Raw genomic sequence first — 17,949 nt, forward strand, 5'->3', positions numbered from 1 at the left:
CCTTTTTAAAGCCTTTGTTCATCATCTGTGACGTGAAAAACACCTGAATTTCACTCAGTCAGAGAAATAAAAAGTGTGTGTCCTGGTCGTATTAAAAGAGCGTTTCTCCCGCTGCCTCCCAGAGAGTCGATCACATGGGAGGGTGATGAGGCGGCTGCAGCAGCAGCAGCAGCAGCAGCAGCATCTGGTTTAAAGTAGGTTAGCCGACCTCGCTAACATTCAGCAGTCGAGCAGCAAACAGAAAATGAGTCTACGAGCTGCTGCGCATTGAGCCGCCCTCTGTTTCCATCACAGTCGGGTCATTTAGAGACGAGACTTGTAAAAGTTTACAGCCTGACATGCTGTTATCCTGCGTTTACGATGACGTGGCTTAATAAAATGCAAAGATTCAACTCAGAGGCTTCACGACTGATGATGTCAATCATCAACGTTTTGGAGGCAGCTCTGCTTTTGGGTCATCTGTCATCAAAAAAGTGATTCAAAACATATTTAAAAGAAGGATTATTGTGTCTGTATATTTTGGGGTTTTTTGCCAAGGGGTGAAATCTCTTGTCATGTGTTGGAGATGAGGAGCAACTGTCAAAACCTTCCTGCCACAACAAATAAACACTGAATGACTCCGCTGATATTATAGTAAAAAACTAGAGGACACTAAAGAAAATAGATAGTTTTCTTTTTATAGGTCCTGTAAATAACTGTGTAATTAGATGTTAATTATATGTGAAATAAGCAAAGTTTATTTATATAACAGTTTTCACAGACACCAGTCACAAAGTGCTTCACAGTCAAAGAATTCAAATCAAACATTATCAAAATAAATAAAAACAAAGGCACCAGATAAATAAAATATATAAGGAGAACAGACATAATAGACAAATTAAAACATAGAATATCACATGCTACCCAAATGCCTGTCTGAACAGATGCTTTTAATCCAAAGCTATTGTAACCTGGACTCTCTCAATCAGCTTATAGAAGGTCGACTCAACATGCAACAAAGTCTACATATACAGTTCAACATACATGAAAAGTAAGTTTTCAGTAATTCATGCATGATTAATAAATCTTTTCTCGGGGTTTCTTTTAATGAAATTCCTCCTGAAATCAACAACTGCTTTTAAAGTCAATACAACTAAACTAACAGTCTGAACTGAAGTCTCTGTTTTCCCTGAAATGACACTGTTCTCACCACCTGTAAAACACATCTAAACTGCTTCTCTTATTTTAGTCTAGGCTTACTTTAGACTACATCTGCACCCTGTTATTGTAAGAAAAAAAAATCAACAGATCCCCAAAGGTGAAACGTCTCAGGTTAAATGTGATGAAGACGTGTGTGTGTGTGTGTGTGTTTCTCAGTTGTGAAGCAGACTGGAGAGTTTTTTGTGTTTAATTCTCCTCCAGCGGACACACAACAAGAGTCCGTCAACACAGTGAGAAGAAAGACAGGAAATCGGGGTGTGGGTCTGAGGCTGGACGCCAAGTTTTGAAGGGTTTCATTCCAAAACACAATATAATGTATACATTATGACTTATTACCTCATGTTATTAACAGGACACAGCTAACAACAACCTGTTATTGCACGACTGGTACGGTAGGTCATATGACCGGCGGGCATGTTGTCAGAGTCTGCAGCTGTTCAGATGTCAGTTAAACAGGACGTTCACATCTGTTCAAGAGATTCAAGACGCTTAACATGTTTTTAATCAGTATTTTAAAGGAATATTATTATGTGACCGTTTATCTGAAGCTAATAAAAATGAGTCAAATCAAGTAGATATCTTTCAACGTTACAGCCTTTTTAGTGCCAAAGTTCCTCTTTTTGTTACTATACTTCCACCTGCAGCTCAACAGGGAAACACTGTCCGAGGAAACACAAAGAGGGAATTTGATGCTAAAAATGTTTATAATACATGATATGATTTTATTTATGGATTATAGATCCATCCAAGATAAAATGAAGATACTTTTTTCCAACATGATCCCAAACACAAGACATTCAACATAAACCCAAAAACACATCATCACAATTTAAGAAATAAAATATAATAACTCCCACATCAAAATACAAAGACAGTTTGATAGTTAAAGTAACAGTGTCATTGCAGATTTCATTATAAATCTGTGACCATGTTCCATAAATACATCCTAATCTATTTTTTAATGATATACATACATAATAACTGAATAAGTCTTAACCTGCTGATTTCTATAAGCTTCTCTCACATTTAAAAACTGGATGTGTAGCAGAAGACTGTTCCACAACATGCTAGCAGTATAAAAAAAAAAAAAAAAAAAAAAAGGAAGTTCTGGCTAATTTATTTACTTGAGGAACTTAACATGAACACACACTTTCACCATATGTGTCAGATATCCACTTGATAAGCCTCATATAAGCTTCACATCAACTTTTAAATGTCTGTGTAGACACACTGAGGATTTTGGCCTCCATCACTCCCATTGAAAGCACATTTAACAGCCGGTATGAATAGGAGGAATGATTAAAACCTCTTTCACTGTTCATATAAACACCTGACTGATGTTTTAAGACACACTTGAAAAATTAATGAACCCCTCCTTTAACTTCCCTGAAGATGTACAGTCAGTGTAAAGACACAGTTATAAGCGATTCACCAAAAACAAGAGCGCCTCCTGCTGGTGCGTTAACCCCGCTGCTGCTGTTGTGTCCCGTGTTCAGGGACGAGTGGGCCGAGGCCATCCAGATGGTAGCAGAGTCGCTGGCCAAGCAGGAGGAGGAGGGCATCCTGTGCAGCCCCACCTCCCAGATCGAGAACGTCAACGAGGAGGAGATGGACACCTCCATCAGCCACTATAAACGAAAGGTGACGAAATAGCACGTAACACACACACACTGTATCCATGGAAAAAAAAGTCAAAGTCTGCTTAACAAAACAATCCACCTTTTTTACCTTTGTTGTCGGTGTATTTTTCTTTCTCCCGGGCAGATTTAGATGAAGTAGATGTTTCCAGCAGCCACGGTGGAGCCTCAGTGCACAAAATGTTTCACACTTATAAAAAAAAAAACACATCAACAGTAACCTAAATGACTGCTGTCTTAAACTGAAGAGAAGATGTGACTTTACTGACTGTTTCTTCTTCTTCTTTCTGTCTTTTTTTTTTTTGGTCCAGACAATGAATGACTTTGACTATCTGAAGCTTCTGGGCAAAGGCACTTTTGGGAAAGTCATTCTGGTGAGGGAGAAGGCAAGCGGCACCTACTACGCCATGAAGATCCTGAAGAAGGAAGTCATCATAGCCAAGGTCCTTTTTTTTATTTTTATTTTTTTCCTCCTGATCATCAGCTTTTATTTGTGTTATTCTTGATGCCACTTTTTTCACTGATAAGACTGTTTAGACTTTTTGGTCACTAGATTGAAATGACTCATAAATACATTTTATAGAAAGATCTGCTGAGACTTTAAATGTGAAAACAGTAAAAAATAATCCAATTGCAAATCAAAAAATGTCAATCATTGTTCCCTAACGCCCGAGGTGAAGTCCTCCAGTGTCTTCAAAGCCCAGAGATATTTAGTTTATTATTATATAAGCCCATAGAAACCAGGAAATATTCACATTTGAGAAGCTGGAATCAGATCATTTGGACATTTGTTCTTAAAAAATGACTCCAAACAATGAAACAATCATAACAATAGTCAGCAATACATTTCCTGTAGATATGCGACTAAGTGTTGCAGCTCTAAATATTTAGATATTCGTCTGGGATGTTTATATCAAAGGAACTTGTTGTTTTTTAGCCTGATCTTTGCACACGTCCCCCCCCCCCCGTCAGTCGATAAATCATCTGCAGACGAGCCGCTTTTGTGTCCCGATTAATCAATCTTCTTCTTCTTCTTCTTCTTCTTCTTCTTCTTCTTTTTCCTTTTCTCGTCACAGGATGAAGTCGCTCACACGCTCACAGAAAGTAGGGTATTAAAAAACACTCGACATCCATTCCTAACTGTGAGTATCACCGTGGTGTAGCTTGTATGAAACGTTACATGTAGACGAGCGGTCGACGACTCCTTTTGAAGTGTTGTCAGAGATAAGAGCTCAGAGCTTCCGTTCTTAAAGAAACATGGTGTTTGAAACGCTCGGAAACGGCCGAGTCTGAAATAATTATTTATATTTTGCGTTGCAGTCTCTGAAGTACTCGTTCCAGACTAAAGATCGACTGTGCTTTGTCATGGAGTACGTCAACGGAGGAGAGGTGAGAGTCTTTATTTCATGCTGGAAGTTATTTAAAGAATGACTGAAGAATGTTGATTAACAACACAACAGTGATTTAAAGAGTTGAAACAGAATTTATTCTGCTTTTATTTGGAGAGTTGTTGGACTTCGGTGTCTCCACTGTTGTTTTTTTATTTATTTATTTTGGTGATGTATCGGTTTATGGAGTTTGAAGCACTGATATGTGCCAGAAGATGCAACATATCTTCTAAACTTTACATTTTTAGTGGCTGTACATATAATATTTGGGTGTGAAAAGAGGTTTAATCTGAATCTTATGTTTCCCTTTTTAAAAATAAAACATCCCTGCATCAACTGTCCACCTAATTTCTCAAACTAATTTAACACTGAGTTGGTGCAACTTGTTTGAAAAGTAAAAACTAAAAAAGCATAAAGAATTTCTTTATGGAATAATAATTTTCACATAGCCTCTAATGCACAGATGCTGAATTTAAACGCTCAATTTCCAAATTCATGGCAAACACGTCGCGTTATTCCAGTCGCTCTAGATGTTTAACTAGTATTGGCATCTTTATGACGCACAGTGCAACCAAAAACCAACTTTTAAATGGTTTTTTTCTGCCCTTTTTTAACCATAAACCTCATTAGGGGAAGGCTGTATTAAAACATCCACTCAGTAACCAGTTTATTAGGAACATCCAGCTGAAACTTGTTCCCAAAGGAAACTTGGTCTTCATGAAGGCATCACACACGGGTCAGAGGAATATAACTGATGCCAATGAGCTGCAACAAACAACAGTCAGGGACATAAAAGGTTATGAAGAAAGAAAAAAAGACTCTGGTCAGTTTATCGGGTCTTTAAGTGTGTGATATTATTGCAGGGCTCCTGTATTAGACTGCGTTAGTTTCAGCTGCAGGTAGATGTAAGAACTAAACTTCCTTTAGCCCTAAATATTACAACACCCTCCTTTCCATTGACACTAACACTTGCTCTTCCTTATCAGCCGTATGATATAATGTAATGATTGGAGAATCCTAAATTACTCTTTTTAGTGTAACTGTGTGTTTACTTACATCACAGCTTCTCCAGGTTTCCACTGTAAAAAATGTCCGGCAGTGATTTTTTTGATGAATCAGTTTGATATGACAAAAAAATGTCTGAGGTTTGTGAACTTTTTTTTCCCTCTGCAGTTGTTTTTCCACTTGTCAAGAGAAAGAGTATTTTCGGAGGACCGCACCCGTTTCTACGGCGCTGAGATCGTCTCTGCTCTAGACTACCTACATTCTGCCAAGATCGTCTACCGTGATCTGAAGGTAACACCTGCACTTCCTCTGGGTGACGTGATTGTGCTTTTAACATGGAAAAACAAAATGTCATGTTGTTTTTTTTCCTCTCGTGTCCTCTTCATCAGCTGGAGAACCTCATGTTGGACAAAGACGGCCACATCAAGATCACAGACTTCGGTCTCTGTAAAGAAGGCATCACCGACACTGCCACCATGAAGACCTTCTGTGGAACACCGGAGTACCTCGCTCCTGAGGTCAGACAAATAATTAACAACCAGAAAATACAAAACGACACAAAAGAAAGTCACGTGTGTGTTTTTTTTTTGTTGTCATGTATGAAATCTGGAAAGTGTTTTCGACTCTCACCAAGCAGCTGAACGTTAGAGCCGACGTGGAAGTCTCTAAAGATGCTATTCCTCAAAAATAGCAGCTAAATATCGTCTTTACAACAGAGTAGAATGTCAGTTACTGATTTCACTTCTTCTATCGTGCATCTTGGTGGAGTTTTTGAAAGTTATCGTTCCCTTTAAAAAAGGATATGAAAGAGGTTATCAGATATTTCAGGGTCAAAAATAGCTGCGTGACGAAGAAGAGAAGACAGTCACAGGTTGTCTCCGACGTTTCATTTGATCTGTTGATGGATTAAAGTGGCCTCTTGGGTTTCAGTCGCTGAAAGTGTGATTTATTTTCAGCTGGAACTAATAATAAAAAAATCACAATTCTTCAAGTGTGTCTTAAAACAACAGTCAGGAGCCCGAATGAAGAGTGAAAATCATTCCTCCTGTTCATACTGACCATCAGAAGATCCCTTCACAATGCACTTACAAGCTAATATGAAGCTTCAGCGTCCAGATGAGTCAAATCAAGTAGATATCTTTCAACGTTACAGTCTTTTTAGAGCCAAAGTTCCTCTTTTTGTAACTATACTTCCACCTGCAGCTCAACAGGGAAACACTGTCCGAGGAAACACAAAGAGGGAATTTGATGCTAAAAAGACTGTAAATGTGTCAGATATCCACTTGATATGACTAACTCAGACTGATGAAGCTGAATATAAGCTTCACAGAGACTTTTAAATGCAGTTTTGGGATCTTTTAATATCCAGTATGAACAGGAGGAATAATTACAGCGAGGAAAACCTGTGAACCCTTCCTTTTAAGAGGACATTTAAAGGGATAAATGGGGACATTGCGGTAAAGCAGTGATGTCTGTATGTTATCAGGTGTTGGAGGACAACGACTACGGGCGGGCGGTGGACTGGTGGGGTTTGGGCGTGGTGACGTACGAGATGATGTGCGGCCGCCTGCCGTTCTACAACCAGGACCACGAGAAGCTGTTCGAGCTCATCCTCATGGAGGAGATCAAGTTCCCACGAACTCTGTCGGCCGACGCCAAGTCGCTGCTGTCGGGGCTGCTCATCAAGGACCCCAACAAACGGTACGCACACACACACATACACACAAGAAAGGCTAGCGCTGCGCAGTAGCTTTCAGCCATTTTATTAGATATGAAACAGTAGAGAGCTGACAGGAAATGAAAAGGGAGAGAGGTTAGATGACTTAAACCTCTAGACCACTAAAATGCCTTGTTTTTTCCCCATTTTCTCAAAATTGAGAGAAAATATAGTGTATTCCCTTCTGCACTGCAGTTCTGGTCACTGCTAACTCCACTGTTGTCATGTGGAGGCTGCAGACAGGTTTGTTCTACCTCCATGACACACGGTGTCACTAGCTGCTTCTTTTTTCAGCTGCTGCTCCATTGGGTTTGTAGGAGCTCATGAGGGGGCTGTAGTCTGCTGGTCGACTGGTCGATTAGTTGGTCGATATGCTCTCGTCCGACTAAATTCTCATTGGTCGAATAATCTCCGTGTTATTTTCATAAGGAGAAAAGTGCTACATCAACAGCCTTCCAGGATTAATCCATTATTTCCTGCGGCGGGAGGGACAGACTAACAAATTACCTGTGAAAACAACAGGGGTGTTTTGAAAACACCCCCGTTGTTTTCACATCTTTGAACTCGCCCAACCTAACGGAGACTGCTGGGTCTAACTGTTCTCAACGGTTACTGAACGTTTACTGAATCAGTGTCACTCCTCTAATTATAACAACAAGAACTCCCGCCAGACCACAAAAATATTTTTTAATGTCAAAAATAACGCCAAATATCATTTCATTCGGAAATCAATATTGTTTAGGAGTCTCTGAGCAGCGCTGTTCCGGTACGTGAGTCAACCTCCGTGTCGTTGCCTGGGAAACCACTGGTCGCGTGGCTCCGTTAAGGAGTATGTTTGCGTAGCGAGCGGGAAAGAGCGAGGGACAGAGAAGTGACGGTGGATACGAGTCGAGCAGAGGTAAAGGTTAGTCGTAAGTTGTCAGTCTGACAGTAAACGTACAGTACAGACTACAGTGTGTCAGTTAATAAATGCTAAAAACTCACGTCTGTTGTTGGAAAAGTGAAGGGGGTTAGCTCCAAAGTTAGCAACAATGGGTTAGCTTAACCGACGCCGTGAAATGTGTGACTGCACTCTGTCCGCGATTTTTAAACTGTACATCACAGGCAAAGTTTAACTCGGTGAAAGGTGTCCTGGTGGTCTAGAGGGTTTACTGGGAAAATGATCTGGTTCAAGTCTTTAAGTCGTTCTTAAGTACAGAACAAAAAGATTTTATGTTGTGAGCTGTAGGACGAGTCTGCCTGAGGATACGGTGATAAACTTAAAACTCTCCTCTTTAGCCCGGCTTCTGATTAGAATATCTATTATTATATTTATTCTGTTGAATCATTAATTGTATTAGATTGTAAATGAGTCTCTATCTCAATGTATTTCTGAGTTGAAATAAAGGTTATAATAGTATTCATGTTTTAAAATGTTTTATTCCCTCTTATCTAGTCTTTGTCCTTTATCTGTTTTATCTAGTTATTATTTTATTTTACTTTGTTTTAATCTGTTTTATTGGAGTTGTGTGCATTGTTTACATTTATTATCAGCTTGTCAGTTATTTGTAAAGCGTTTTGAATTTCACTAACATGTATGAAAGGTGCTATACAAACAAAGATTGATTGACATTTTATATAATACAGTTATTCACTTTTCTGACAGAAGTTAGATGAGAATATTGATCCCTCCCTCAGTACATGAAAAGGCAACAAAATCTACCTACAAGCACCTTTTAAAGCTCGTTATATCTCCTGTGTTTAATCCAGACAAATCGAGTGATTATGTGGTGAAGGTTTCTTCCTGGAGTCTCCGTCGGTTGTTGGTCAACTGCTCAGAGTCAAGAAAGACAGATTTTTTTGTTAGCTTTGGACAGAGCCAGGCTAGCTGTTTCCAGTCTTTATGCTAACGAGAGTCATATCAATCTTCTCATCTAACTGTGAATAAGTGTAAGTCCAGCTGGGAACCCTTGTTACATATTATTCCCCATCATCTGTCATCTGCATAACGACATAAAATGACCAAACACACTTAAACAGTTAGACATGGATGGTCAGAAAGAAAACATCTGGAAGAGGATTTATACATTCTGATTCAAATGAAGCAGAAACTTTCAGTACTTCATTTCTATGGTAGTTTGTTTCCTGCAGCTCCCGGGGGATCCCGAGTGGTTTCTTGGCCTGATGGGAAATACAGTTTAATCCCTTCAACAGATTAAAAACCTGCGTTAGACACAGATATGAAACATGTATTTATACACAGATGTGAACAGAGGCTGTATGTCTAAATAAAGACGTTAAAAAGGCAGGTACATTCAGGAAATACACCGTTAATTTCAGATCCTGTTTCTCAATCACAGGACAGGAAATAAAATGTGCTCACATCCACATTCTCCAGTTTATCTTACTGTTTAAACACCATCTCTGCGTTTTAGAAAGAGGACAAAACCTCCTCGTGATAATTGTATTCAGCAAAAGTGCTGTTAGACAAAAGTGAAGCTGCTAATTTCTCACTCTTGATTATCCTCGAGGCGTTTTTTTCTGCCTTCCGACGAAGAAAACGGTTGAAAAGAGGCTACCGCAGCTTCACAGAGCGAACTCGTTCACCCCGACGGGTTATTTTGGGATCAGTAGCAGGTGGATATTCTGGTTCCATTGATGGGAGACTTTTAGGAAAGAGCAGCATTTTTTGATGTCTTTTACTTTGACGTCTACTTCCTCTCTCTCTCTCTCTCTCTCTCTCTCCCTCTCTCTCTGTCGGCTGACAGGCTGGGCGGCGGACCGGATGACGCTAAGGAGATCATGCGACACAGTTTCTTTGGCACAGTCGACTGGCAGGACGTCTACGACAAGAAGGTGAGAGCAGGATTTAGCTGCTAGACGTCATTCTTTACTTCAATAGTAATTTATTCAAACAGCGTACCTGAGATATTCTGGTATCAGGGTTACCTAATTCTTCAAAAGACGTCTGGCTGGGATATAAACTCCAAAATAGAACAGAAAATAAAAAAAATTACCTCATCTTTATCTCATTTCACCAGCATTTTTTTTTGTCTTTTTTCTTTTCGTGGAACCTGACTGTTAAACTCCTGAGAGCTTCCCAGCGCCGCGTCAGTCCAGCTGCAGCTACAGTAGATGTTTTTGGGCTTCGTGCCAGAACGTTTCCGTATTCTTCTCCTTAAGTTCTCTGCTCGTACGACAAACTGCCCGAACTTGTGGTAAATCTCTGGTTTCAGCCTGATGAACGTCAGCTGTTATTTCATCATCGGCATCGTCGACGCCCGTAAAATGTCTGAATACTGTTCAGGCCTGTTCCGCTCCAAGTTTCATTCACAACAATGCTCCCAAAGAGTAAAAAGAGGAATTTGAGGTTCCTGCTGTCAGAAATCAGCAGATGTAACATATTTAGCGTCAGTAGTAGGATGACCCGAAACGATTAGAAAACATTATGGCTGCAACTAATGATTATCCGTGTGGTTAGTAAAATGTCAGGTAATTGTTAAAATCGTCCATTCCAAGTTCTCAGAGTCCATTCTTACTCTTCAAAATGTCTTGTTTTCTCTGACTAACAGTCCAAAAACCAACAATAATGAGATAAACCAGATAATATTCACATTTAGGAAGCTGGAGCTGGTGGATTTTTGCTCAAAAAAATGCTTAAACGATTATACAATTATCAAAATTGTTGCCAATTAATTTTCTATCTATGAACTAATTGAGTAATCGACCAATTTTTGCACCTGCCAATGATGCAATGCACTGCACTACAGAAATAAAGAGGAAACGCTTTGACATGATGCTAAAAAACATCTCCGTGACTGATATGAGAGATATTAGAGGACATTACAGCCAATAGTAGATGATGTTACTCTGTCGGCTGCTGGACAGAAACACTCTGAACCAGCTGTTTACTACTGAAAGGTAGAAGTTGCTGCACCATGATGAGTCAAATCTGAAAAACCTTTCAGTAAACTGGCGGCCATGATGATGATAATACAGTGAACAGAATATTAATTTTGCATTTAGTTTGTTTTAGTCATATGATTGATTTTAAACTCCAAATTCATTCAGATTAAGACTTAATAAGTCAAACAAGTGTTTCTCCTCAGTGGAGGAAGACAGATCTGGACCCCTCGCACGTTTCATTCAGACCTCAGAGAAAATCAATAAATGTCACAAATTTGTTCAAATCATTCGCCCAATGTGTTTTAGTCATTTTACTGCTTTTACCCAAATTTATCAGTTCCACCTGTTTGAGTTACGTTTGGTTTGGCTTCAATCTCATTATTTCTTTTTTAAATAATAGAGAAGTTTCTGCTGTAGGTTCACAATTTTTTCAAGTTTGTCGTGAATGAAAACTGAAACAGGTTTTGTTTGCTGTAATCGATCCTACGGAGACCTGAAAAGCCACAATAGGAGTGATTTTTTTTGGGAACTTCTTCAATGTTACCTCTCAATACTTTTTGCTCATTTTAAACTTTTTTTTTTAAAAATCTGAAGTGAATATGAGGCTTCATTAGTCCTGGTTTGAAAAGTTAAAGGAGCATCAAAGTTAAAGTTAAGTTCTCTCTTGGTGTTTCCTTGTTGAGTCGCAGTGGAAAGATAATAACAAAAGAAGGGATTTAGTTCTAAAAAAAAGACGACAACTTTAGAAGATATCCACTTGATTTGACTAATTTGGACGTCTGAAGTCTCGTAGTATCTTCAAATAAACATGTGAGTGGATTTTCTGTGGATTATATATTATATTTGGACACTAAAAGCAAATGAGGAAGTCATGTTTTAACGGTCAGCTTAAACAGGAGGAATGATTACAGCCAACAAAACCTGTCAGACACAAACCTGTCCTTTAATCATGACACTCAGATATTTCTGAAAGTGAAATAATATGTAAATACACAAAACGATGCCTCACGTCTCTAAAAGTCAAACCTGCAGATGATCATTTGTAGTCAACAAAATATTTGTAGGTTGCTGTTAAAGATTATTCCTGTTGTTGTTAATTTAACGGATTTACAGTCTGTTGACGGTGTACAGCCGACTCGTTGTAGACAGAAAACTCATCTTCTTCACTGTACTTCCTGTCTCTTCCAGCTGGTCCCGCCCTTCCAGCCCCAGGTCTCCTCAGAGACGGACACACGCTACTTCGACGAGGAGTTCACAGCACAGACCATCACCATCACTCCGCCGGAAAAATGTAAGCACGTCTACGAATCCGCCGTCTCTACCTGCACTGACACCAGACCGACAGATCAGGTTCCTCATAAAGAGTAATAAAAACGCTGATTTACTGAGTCGACATGTGTTTGACGCTTGGAAACAGTACAACAAATATTAGATGGATGGATGCCGTTTATCCCGACGAGATGACACATGTCGAGATGCTGCCTGTGTTCAGACTATAAGACATCAGCCTGATAATAACCCGTCCCAACAGACGTAGGACTATGGGGATTGACCAAGCAGCAACCTCCGGGGCTGTAACATGAAGCCAATGCAGAAGTGCCAAAAACTGCAGTTCCTTGAACGGCCACTTGAGGCTCCAAAAGCGAGTCAATCCCCATAGACCCCCATGTTAAAATGCCCAACTTTACAGCAGAAATAAACATGTTTACAGTCTGGTTCAAACAACGGTTTTGGTCTCTGTAGCTAATTTCCTCTTTCATGACAACTGTACGGAGGTGAATTTTTTTATAACTCACCCATTTAAATTTTATTAAGCCGTAAAGTTATGCATAATGAAGGACATGGCTGCTTTGAGTGACAGGTCCGCCAGCCGCTAGGTGGCTTGTTTCAGCCATTCGGTCCGCCTCTTTGCCCATTTTTGATTGGCTGGGAGTTAGGTAGCGTCACGCACTGCCAAGATGGCGACGGCCGGAGCGGCTCACTTTGAGCTTCAAAACTGCTCTTCAGAAACCAACGAGTGACGTCACGCTAACTACGTCCATATTTTTATACAGTCTATGAGGATTGACTTGGTTTGGAGCCTCAAGTGGTCATTCAAGGAACTGCAGTATTTGGCTTCATTTTACAGCCCCAGAGGTCGCCGCTTGGTACCAACGTGTAGTCCGTCATGTCTCTCGGCCAAGTCAGGGCAAGAATTTATGAGTCTATGATCTCCTAATATGACACAGTGACATCTTATCAGACATATTGTGTCATTAGACAAAATCCACAGCCCTCGTTTCATACAAATGTCAAATGTTTAATTGGAATAATTTGAGGCTGCAGCTGTCTAAATCTAAATTAGTCAAATCAGTTGGATATTTTCCAAATGTAAAGTCTTTTTAGTACAAATGTTCCTCTTTTTGTTACTATCCTTCCACTGCAGCTCAACAGGGAAACACAAGGAGGGAACTTCATATTAAAAAAGACTTGAACAGCATTAGAAATGACATTAGATGACCAAACTCATCATTCTCTACTAAATGTAATAACAACCCATCCGGTAGTCGTGAAGATATTTCACTATGTTGGACCGGCAGCAGAGCACCATGCTAGCATTTAGCACCGAGCTAACGTTTTCCTCTTGTTTGCATCTGTTTCCGTCTCCAGATGACGAGGACGGGATGGACGCGGCGGACAACGAGCGAAGGCCTCATTTCCCACAGTTCTCCTACTCAGCCAGCGGGCGGGAGTGAAGCGAGCGCTCCGGGCCCAGCCAGCCAGCCAGTATTGTCCCCATTCGTGGCCATTTTGAGGAAAACACGTAGCCATTTTAGGAAGAGAGAAAAAAAAAAAAAAAAATACCAGTCTCCCCTCTTTTTCTCCTTCTCTGCCTCCTCGCAGACGGGGGAGAAGTCTTTTTAGGGACTTTAAAAGAGGTTTTTGCACAGTGGGATAGACTCCAGCCGGTCTCCCCACACTAAAAAAAAAAAAATAAATAAGTCTCCTACATTTTCAGCGCTATTTACTGCAGAAGGCAATGTTTTTGTTATTTATTTTCTTCTCTCCGTCAGTATTAAGTTGTCGACCCGGGTTGCGTTCATCTTTGTTGTTTTTTTTTTTTTTTTTGTCGTTTCTGCCCTTTTTATTCTTCTTCTTCTTTTGACTTTTTTGCACTTGGTTTGGAAGAGCCGTTTTAGGGAACAAAAAACCAAAAATGTTGCCTTACGTGTGCAGATGTTTCGTATCATACCGACAGGGTGTTTTGTTTTTTTTTTTGTTTTGTTTTTTTGTTTGTTTTGTTTTGTTTTTTTTGGGGAGAGGGTGGGCGGGTTTCGGGGGGGGTGTTGTGAGGGGTCATTCTTATTTGAGAATAAGTGCATGGCTCGTGATTCACTCAACAAGAAAAAAAAAAAAAAAACTACAAAAAAAAATTTCTCATACATTTGCCATGGCAGCGCACATCCCCCCCCCCTCCCCTCCCCCCCCCCCAATCCCATGGCAATGAAATCACTGTCTACAAAAAAAAACAAAAAAAAGAAAGACAGAAAACAAGAATGGACGAGTCTGTATCATTCCTCTCATCGTTGCAGTGTTACTACTTTGCTCTCGTATATATTTTTATTTTTAACCCATTTGTTTGTTTTTTTTCTTGCGCTTTTACTTTTAAGTTTTTTGGTTGGTTTTTTTTTGGAAACAGGAAACACTAAACTGCCAGAAACTGCACAGTTCACTCAGGCGCCACAGAGCACAACCGCGTTCAAACTCAGCTAACCGCTCCAGCTTTCCACAGCCGGCAGGGGAACGAGGCCTTTCTCTGCTTTCTCACCGCTTCTTCTTCGTCTCCTCCTCCTCCTCCTCTTCCTCTTCACCTCCTCCTCCTCCTCCTCCTCCTCCTCCTTCTCTCTCTCTTCTGTTTGCTCATCCTAGCTGTAGGACTAGTGGAATGGATGTTTACACAGGGAAACGTGGCTTAATGTATGTATGTATGTACTGTACTGTATGTATGTGGGACATGGGGGTCAACCTTATGCTGTCATCATAGCACACACACACACACATTTACACACACATATTCACACACATATTCACACTCAGAAACAGGAAACAGCTGTGAGTTCTCCGCTCTGATCAGACTGAAGTCGGCAGTTTGCTCTGAACTGAATCATATTTGTCTGGTTTCTCACTACGACTCCAGGTGTGTTTGATTAACTATGTCAGGAGTCAGTAAGTCTCCCTAAATGCACTCTAAAAAATGTTTAAATTATTGAGATTTATCATATTTTATTTATTTAATTAACTGTTATGTGTTCTGTAAATTCTCCCTACAAGCCTTCTCTGCACTGTCAGGAATATACTGTATGTTTCTGATGCGGAAATACTGAAACCTTTATTTATTTATTGCCCTTAAAAGAAGTCCCTTTTAAATATAGTGAGTCTAAAAACACTGGAATCTATAAAATAACCATCATGTGTGATGTATACTCTCGTCAGGTGGCTCGAATGCTGTTTGCACTCCTTTTTTTAGTGAAGCATGAATTACAACAATCATTCAAGTCCTTTAGTTTTACTACCCGGTTTGTGTGGTGAAGAAAACTCTCCTCTCGTGTATATTTAAGACATGTAGCTGTTTTCTCCTCCCACTGAAAGCTCTGTTTTGTGCATTGTTCTGGTGATATTTTTGGTAACAAGAGTTTCAGCTTCAACGCTCTGCTCAGATAAACAGTCTTGTAGTTTCAGTGCTGTCACAGCTTTCTGCTAAAAAAAAAAACAAAACACTGTTGGCATCCAGGCAGCTTTTGAATTTATTAAAAAAAAAAAAAAAAAAGTGTATTGGACTAATGGTTGTACCTGCAAAGCCTGCACAGTACTGAAATGTCACATGAGAGCAGAAACAATTCAAAAGCTCAAGAAGAAGAACAGTAAACAAGAAAACAAGTGAGGAGCAGGTGGGTTAAACCACTCAACCACCTAACAGGAAGTTTAAAGCTTGGATCAGTTGTATAAAGTTCAATCACAATAGATCGTACGTCACCTTCTAGTGTTTCAGTACGGAAGACAAAACCTGAAAAATTGCAAAGTTTGACCAAAAAAAAATCTTCACTGACAAGATTTTCCACCAAATCTCACAGTCTTCATCAGTGGATGAGGAAGATTTTAATATTTTTTTTAAAGTGTGATCACCTGTTTGAGCTTGATCTAATAATTTAATTTAAATCTGAGCTTGATTAATTTAGAGGTACTGATCTACTAAGTTCTAAAATCATTCATATTTTGCGCGAGCAGCCGAGAGTTAAAGCTAAATGTGGTGTTTTCTTCTGGTCCGTTGCACCTGTGAGCAGTAGATGATTTGTTAGTTTTTAACGGGGGGGCGGCCCAATGGGATTATCATATAAGCCTAGCCTAATTCTTGATATTATTGTTGCGATTATAATCTCGATTTAATAGAACTGCTATAAGGCCAAATACATATTTTGTGTCGGCTGATTCTTTTACTAGATGTGGACATTAAGCGTATTAATAATCCTTATTTTTCAAAACACACCGTAGGTTTGACGGTATGAACTTTACCTCGAATTATGTAACTGTAGCAGCTGAGTGCAGGTCAATATCCTCAGTCACATGACCTGCTCCTCTCCCAGGTTACACCAAACATCGTATAGTAAAAACTATATCTGTAGTCATGTCTCCCCTAAAATATTTTGTTACAGAGGTGAATTTGTCTGGGGTTATATTATAGGAATATTACAGGAATACTACAGGCAGCAGTGCGTCTCTATGATCCTCTCGCTCTTCCGCGACTACACGTTGCTACTTGTGACTTTGATCATGAAGGTGATATTACTCTGTAGAGTATATAAGCTACAATATAGTATAGAATTGAGTATTTATAGTATATAGTTGAGAGAATATTATAGACAGGACTGAGGGAAGAAGGCGTCATTACAAATCCGTCTGCTACTTCAGCACCACGGACAGCTCCATGGATTCATCAATACACAGCACAGTCAGGCTGCTGATATTTCAGGCCGTAGATTCTAACTCGCACAAACCTCAGTCAGATAAAGGATCAGTGAGTCAGGTAGACCAGACTAACATGCCCCCCCCCCCCCTCCTTAAATCAACTACTGCCTGTGAGAACCTGACAAATTTGATTCATGTCTGCGGGAAAAAACTGCCGACTTCAGAGTCTAGAAAGCAGAAACAAACTTCACACATACTCCTCGGGGTTCCTGCACATGTCCGGAAAGGTCTGGAGGTCTTAAAAAGCTATCTGCAATTGCTCAAGACTGTGGAAAAGTTTTCTGATGTCTTCTTATACTCCTGAAGACTTTATTATTCAGAGAAACATGAAAACATATCAAAACGAGTAAGTCAAGTTTTCATAAAGGTTTGAAAACTGTGCAGGAACCCTGAGAGCATACAAAACCATAACGAACCAGAGCAAGTCAAGGTCTTTTCAGAAAGAATAAAGAAATATTCACACACACAGATACACAAAGACTGTTTTTAGATGATAAATCAGAGTTTAATTAACAGAAACGAGGCTTCCAGCTCCAGATGCGGGAGGGGAGGGTGGGGTGGGGGGGGGGCTCTGTCCCTGTCTGTTGTATCAGTATTACAAGAAAAATGTATTTACACACAAACATGTTTTTAAACCTGAACCGAGGTTATAAATAAATCACTAATCATGTCACCGATCACGAGAAAACTGAGCCGTGAGACACTCATGTATGAAGACTGTGAGGACTGCCAGAAAAAAAGTCGAGTCGCCCCAAAACACCTTGTTGATGTAAATATGCAATGCCTTTTTTTTTTTCTTTTTTTTTCCTTTGGGGTCTTTTTGTGGCATCTTGACAGACGAGACATAAACTTTTTTTTTTTTTTTCTGTGTGACTGTACTTCAAGCTTGCTGATGAGAATAGTGACCGAAAAAAAATACAAAAAACACCACACAAACGACTCAAAACTGCATTTAAGAAGAAAAAAAAATCAAAAAAGACGGAAAAAAACCAACAAAAAAACAAAGATCGTGTCAAAGACTGGACCCTTACATTGGTTGTTACCAATTTTTTTTTTTTTTTTTTTTTTGTCTTTCGGGTTGATACACCGCCTCGACTCGTCCACAGAGGATGTT

At 39.7% G+C, this 17,949-nt stretch overlaps 2 protein-coding genes across 3 annotated transcripts in view; one reads left to right on the forward strand and one right to left on the reverse strand.

Moving 5' to 3' along the window:
* akt3b (v-akt murine thymoma viral oncogene homolog 3b) overlaps positions 1-14,063 on the forward strand; it is a 32,322-nt gene extending 18,259 nt beyond the window's left edge. For both annotated transcript variants that reach the window (XM_044341715.1, XM_044341721.1), the window contains 10 exons: positions 2,697-2,841; positions 3,149-3,280; positions 3,914-3,979; positions 4,158-4,226; positions 5,399-5,521; positions 5,620-5,748; positions 6,717-6,931; positions 9,695-9,782; positions 12,021-12,123; positions 13,482-14,063. In XM_044341715.1, coding sequence (XP_044197650.1) covers positions 2,697-2,841; positions 3,149-3,280; positions 3,914-3,979; positions 4,158-4,226; positions 5,399-5,521; positions 5,620-5,748; positions 6,717-6,931; positions 9,695-9,782; positions 12,021-12,123; positions 13,482-13,567 — 1,156 coding nt within the window. In that variant the 3' untranslated portion in view covers positions 13,568-14,063. The remainder of the gene's footprint in view (positions 1-2,696; positions 2,842-3,148; positions 3,281-3,913; positions 3,980-4,157; positions 4,227-5,398; positions 5,522-5,619; positions 5,749-6,716; positions 6,932-9,694; positions 9,783-12,020; positions 12,124-13,481) is intronic.
* The window catches only part of ifngr1 (interferon gamma receptor 1), a 467,767-nt gene that overhangs the window by 83,140 nt on the left and 366,678 nt on the right, over positions 1-17,949 (reverse strand). The gene's annotated exons all lie outside the window — the stretch shown is intronic.

This window comes from Thunnus albacares, chromosome 3 (assembly GCF_914725855.1).
Source record: "Thunnus albacares chromosome 3, fThuAlb1.1, whole genome shotgun sequence".
NCBI classification, from domain to species: domain Eukaryota; kingdom Metazoa; phylum Chordata; class Actinopteri; order Scombriformes; family Scombridae; genus Thunnus; species Thunnus albacares.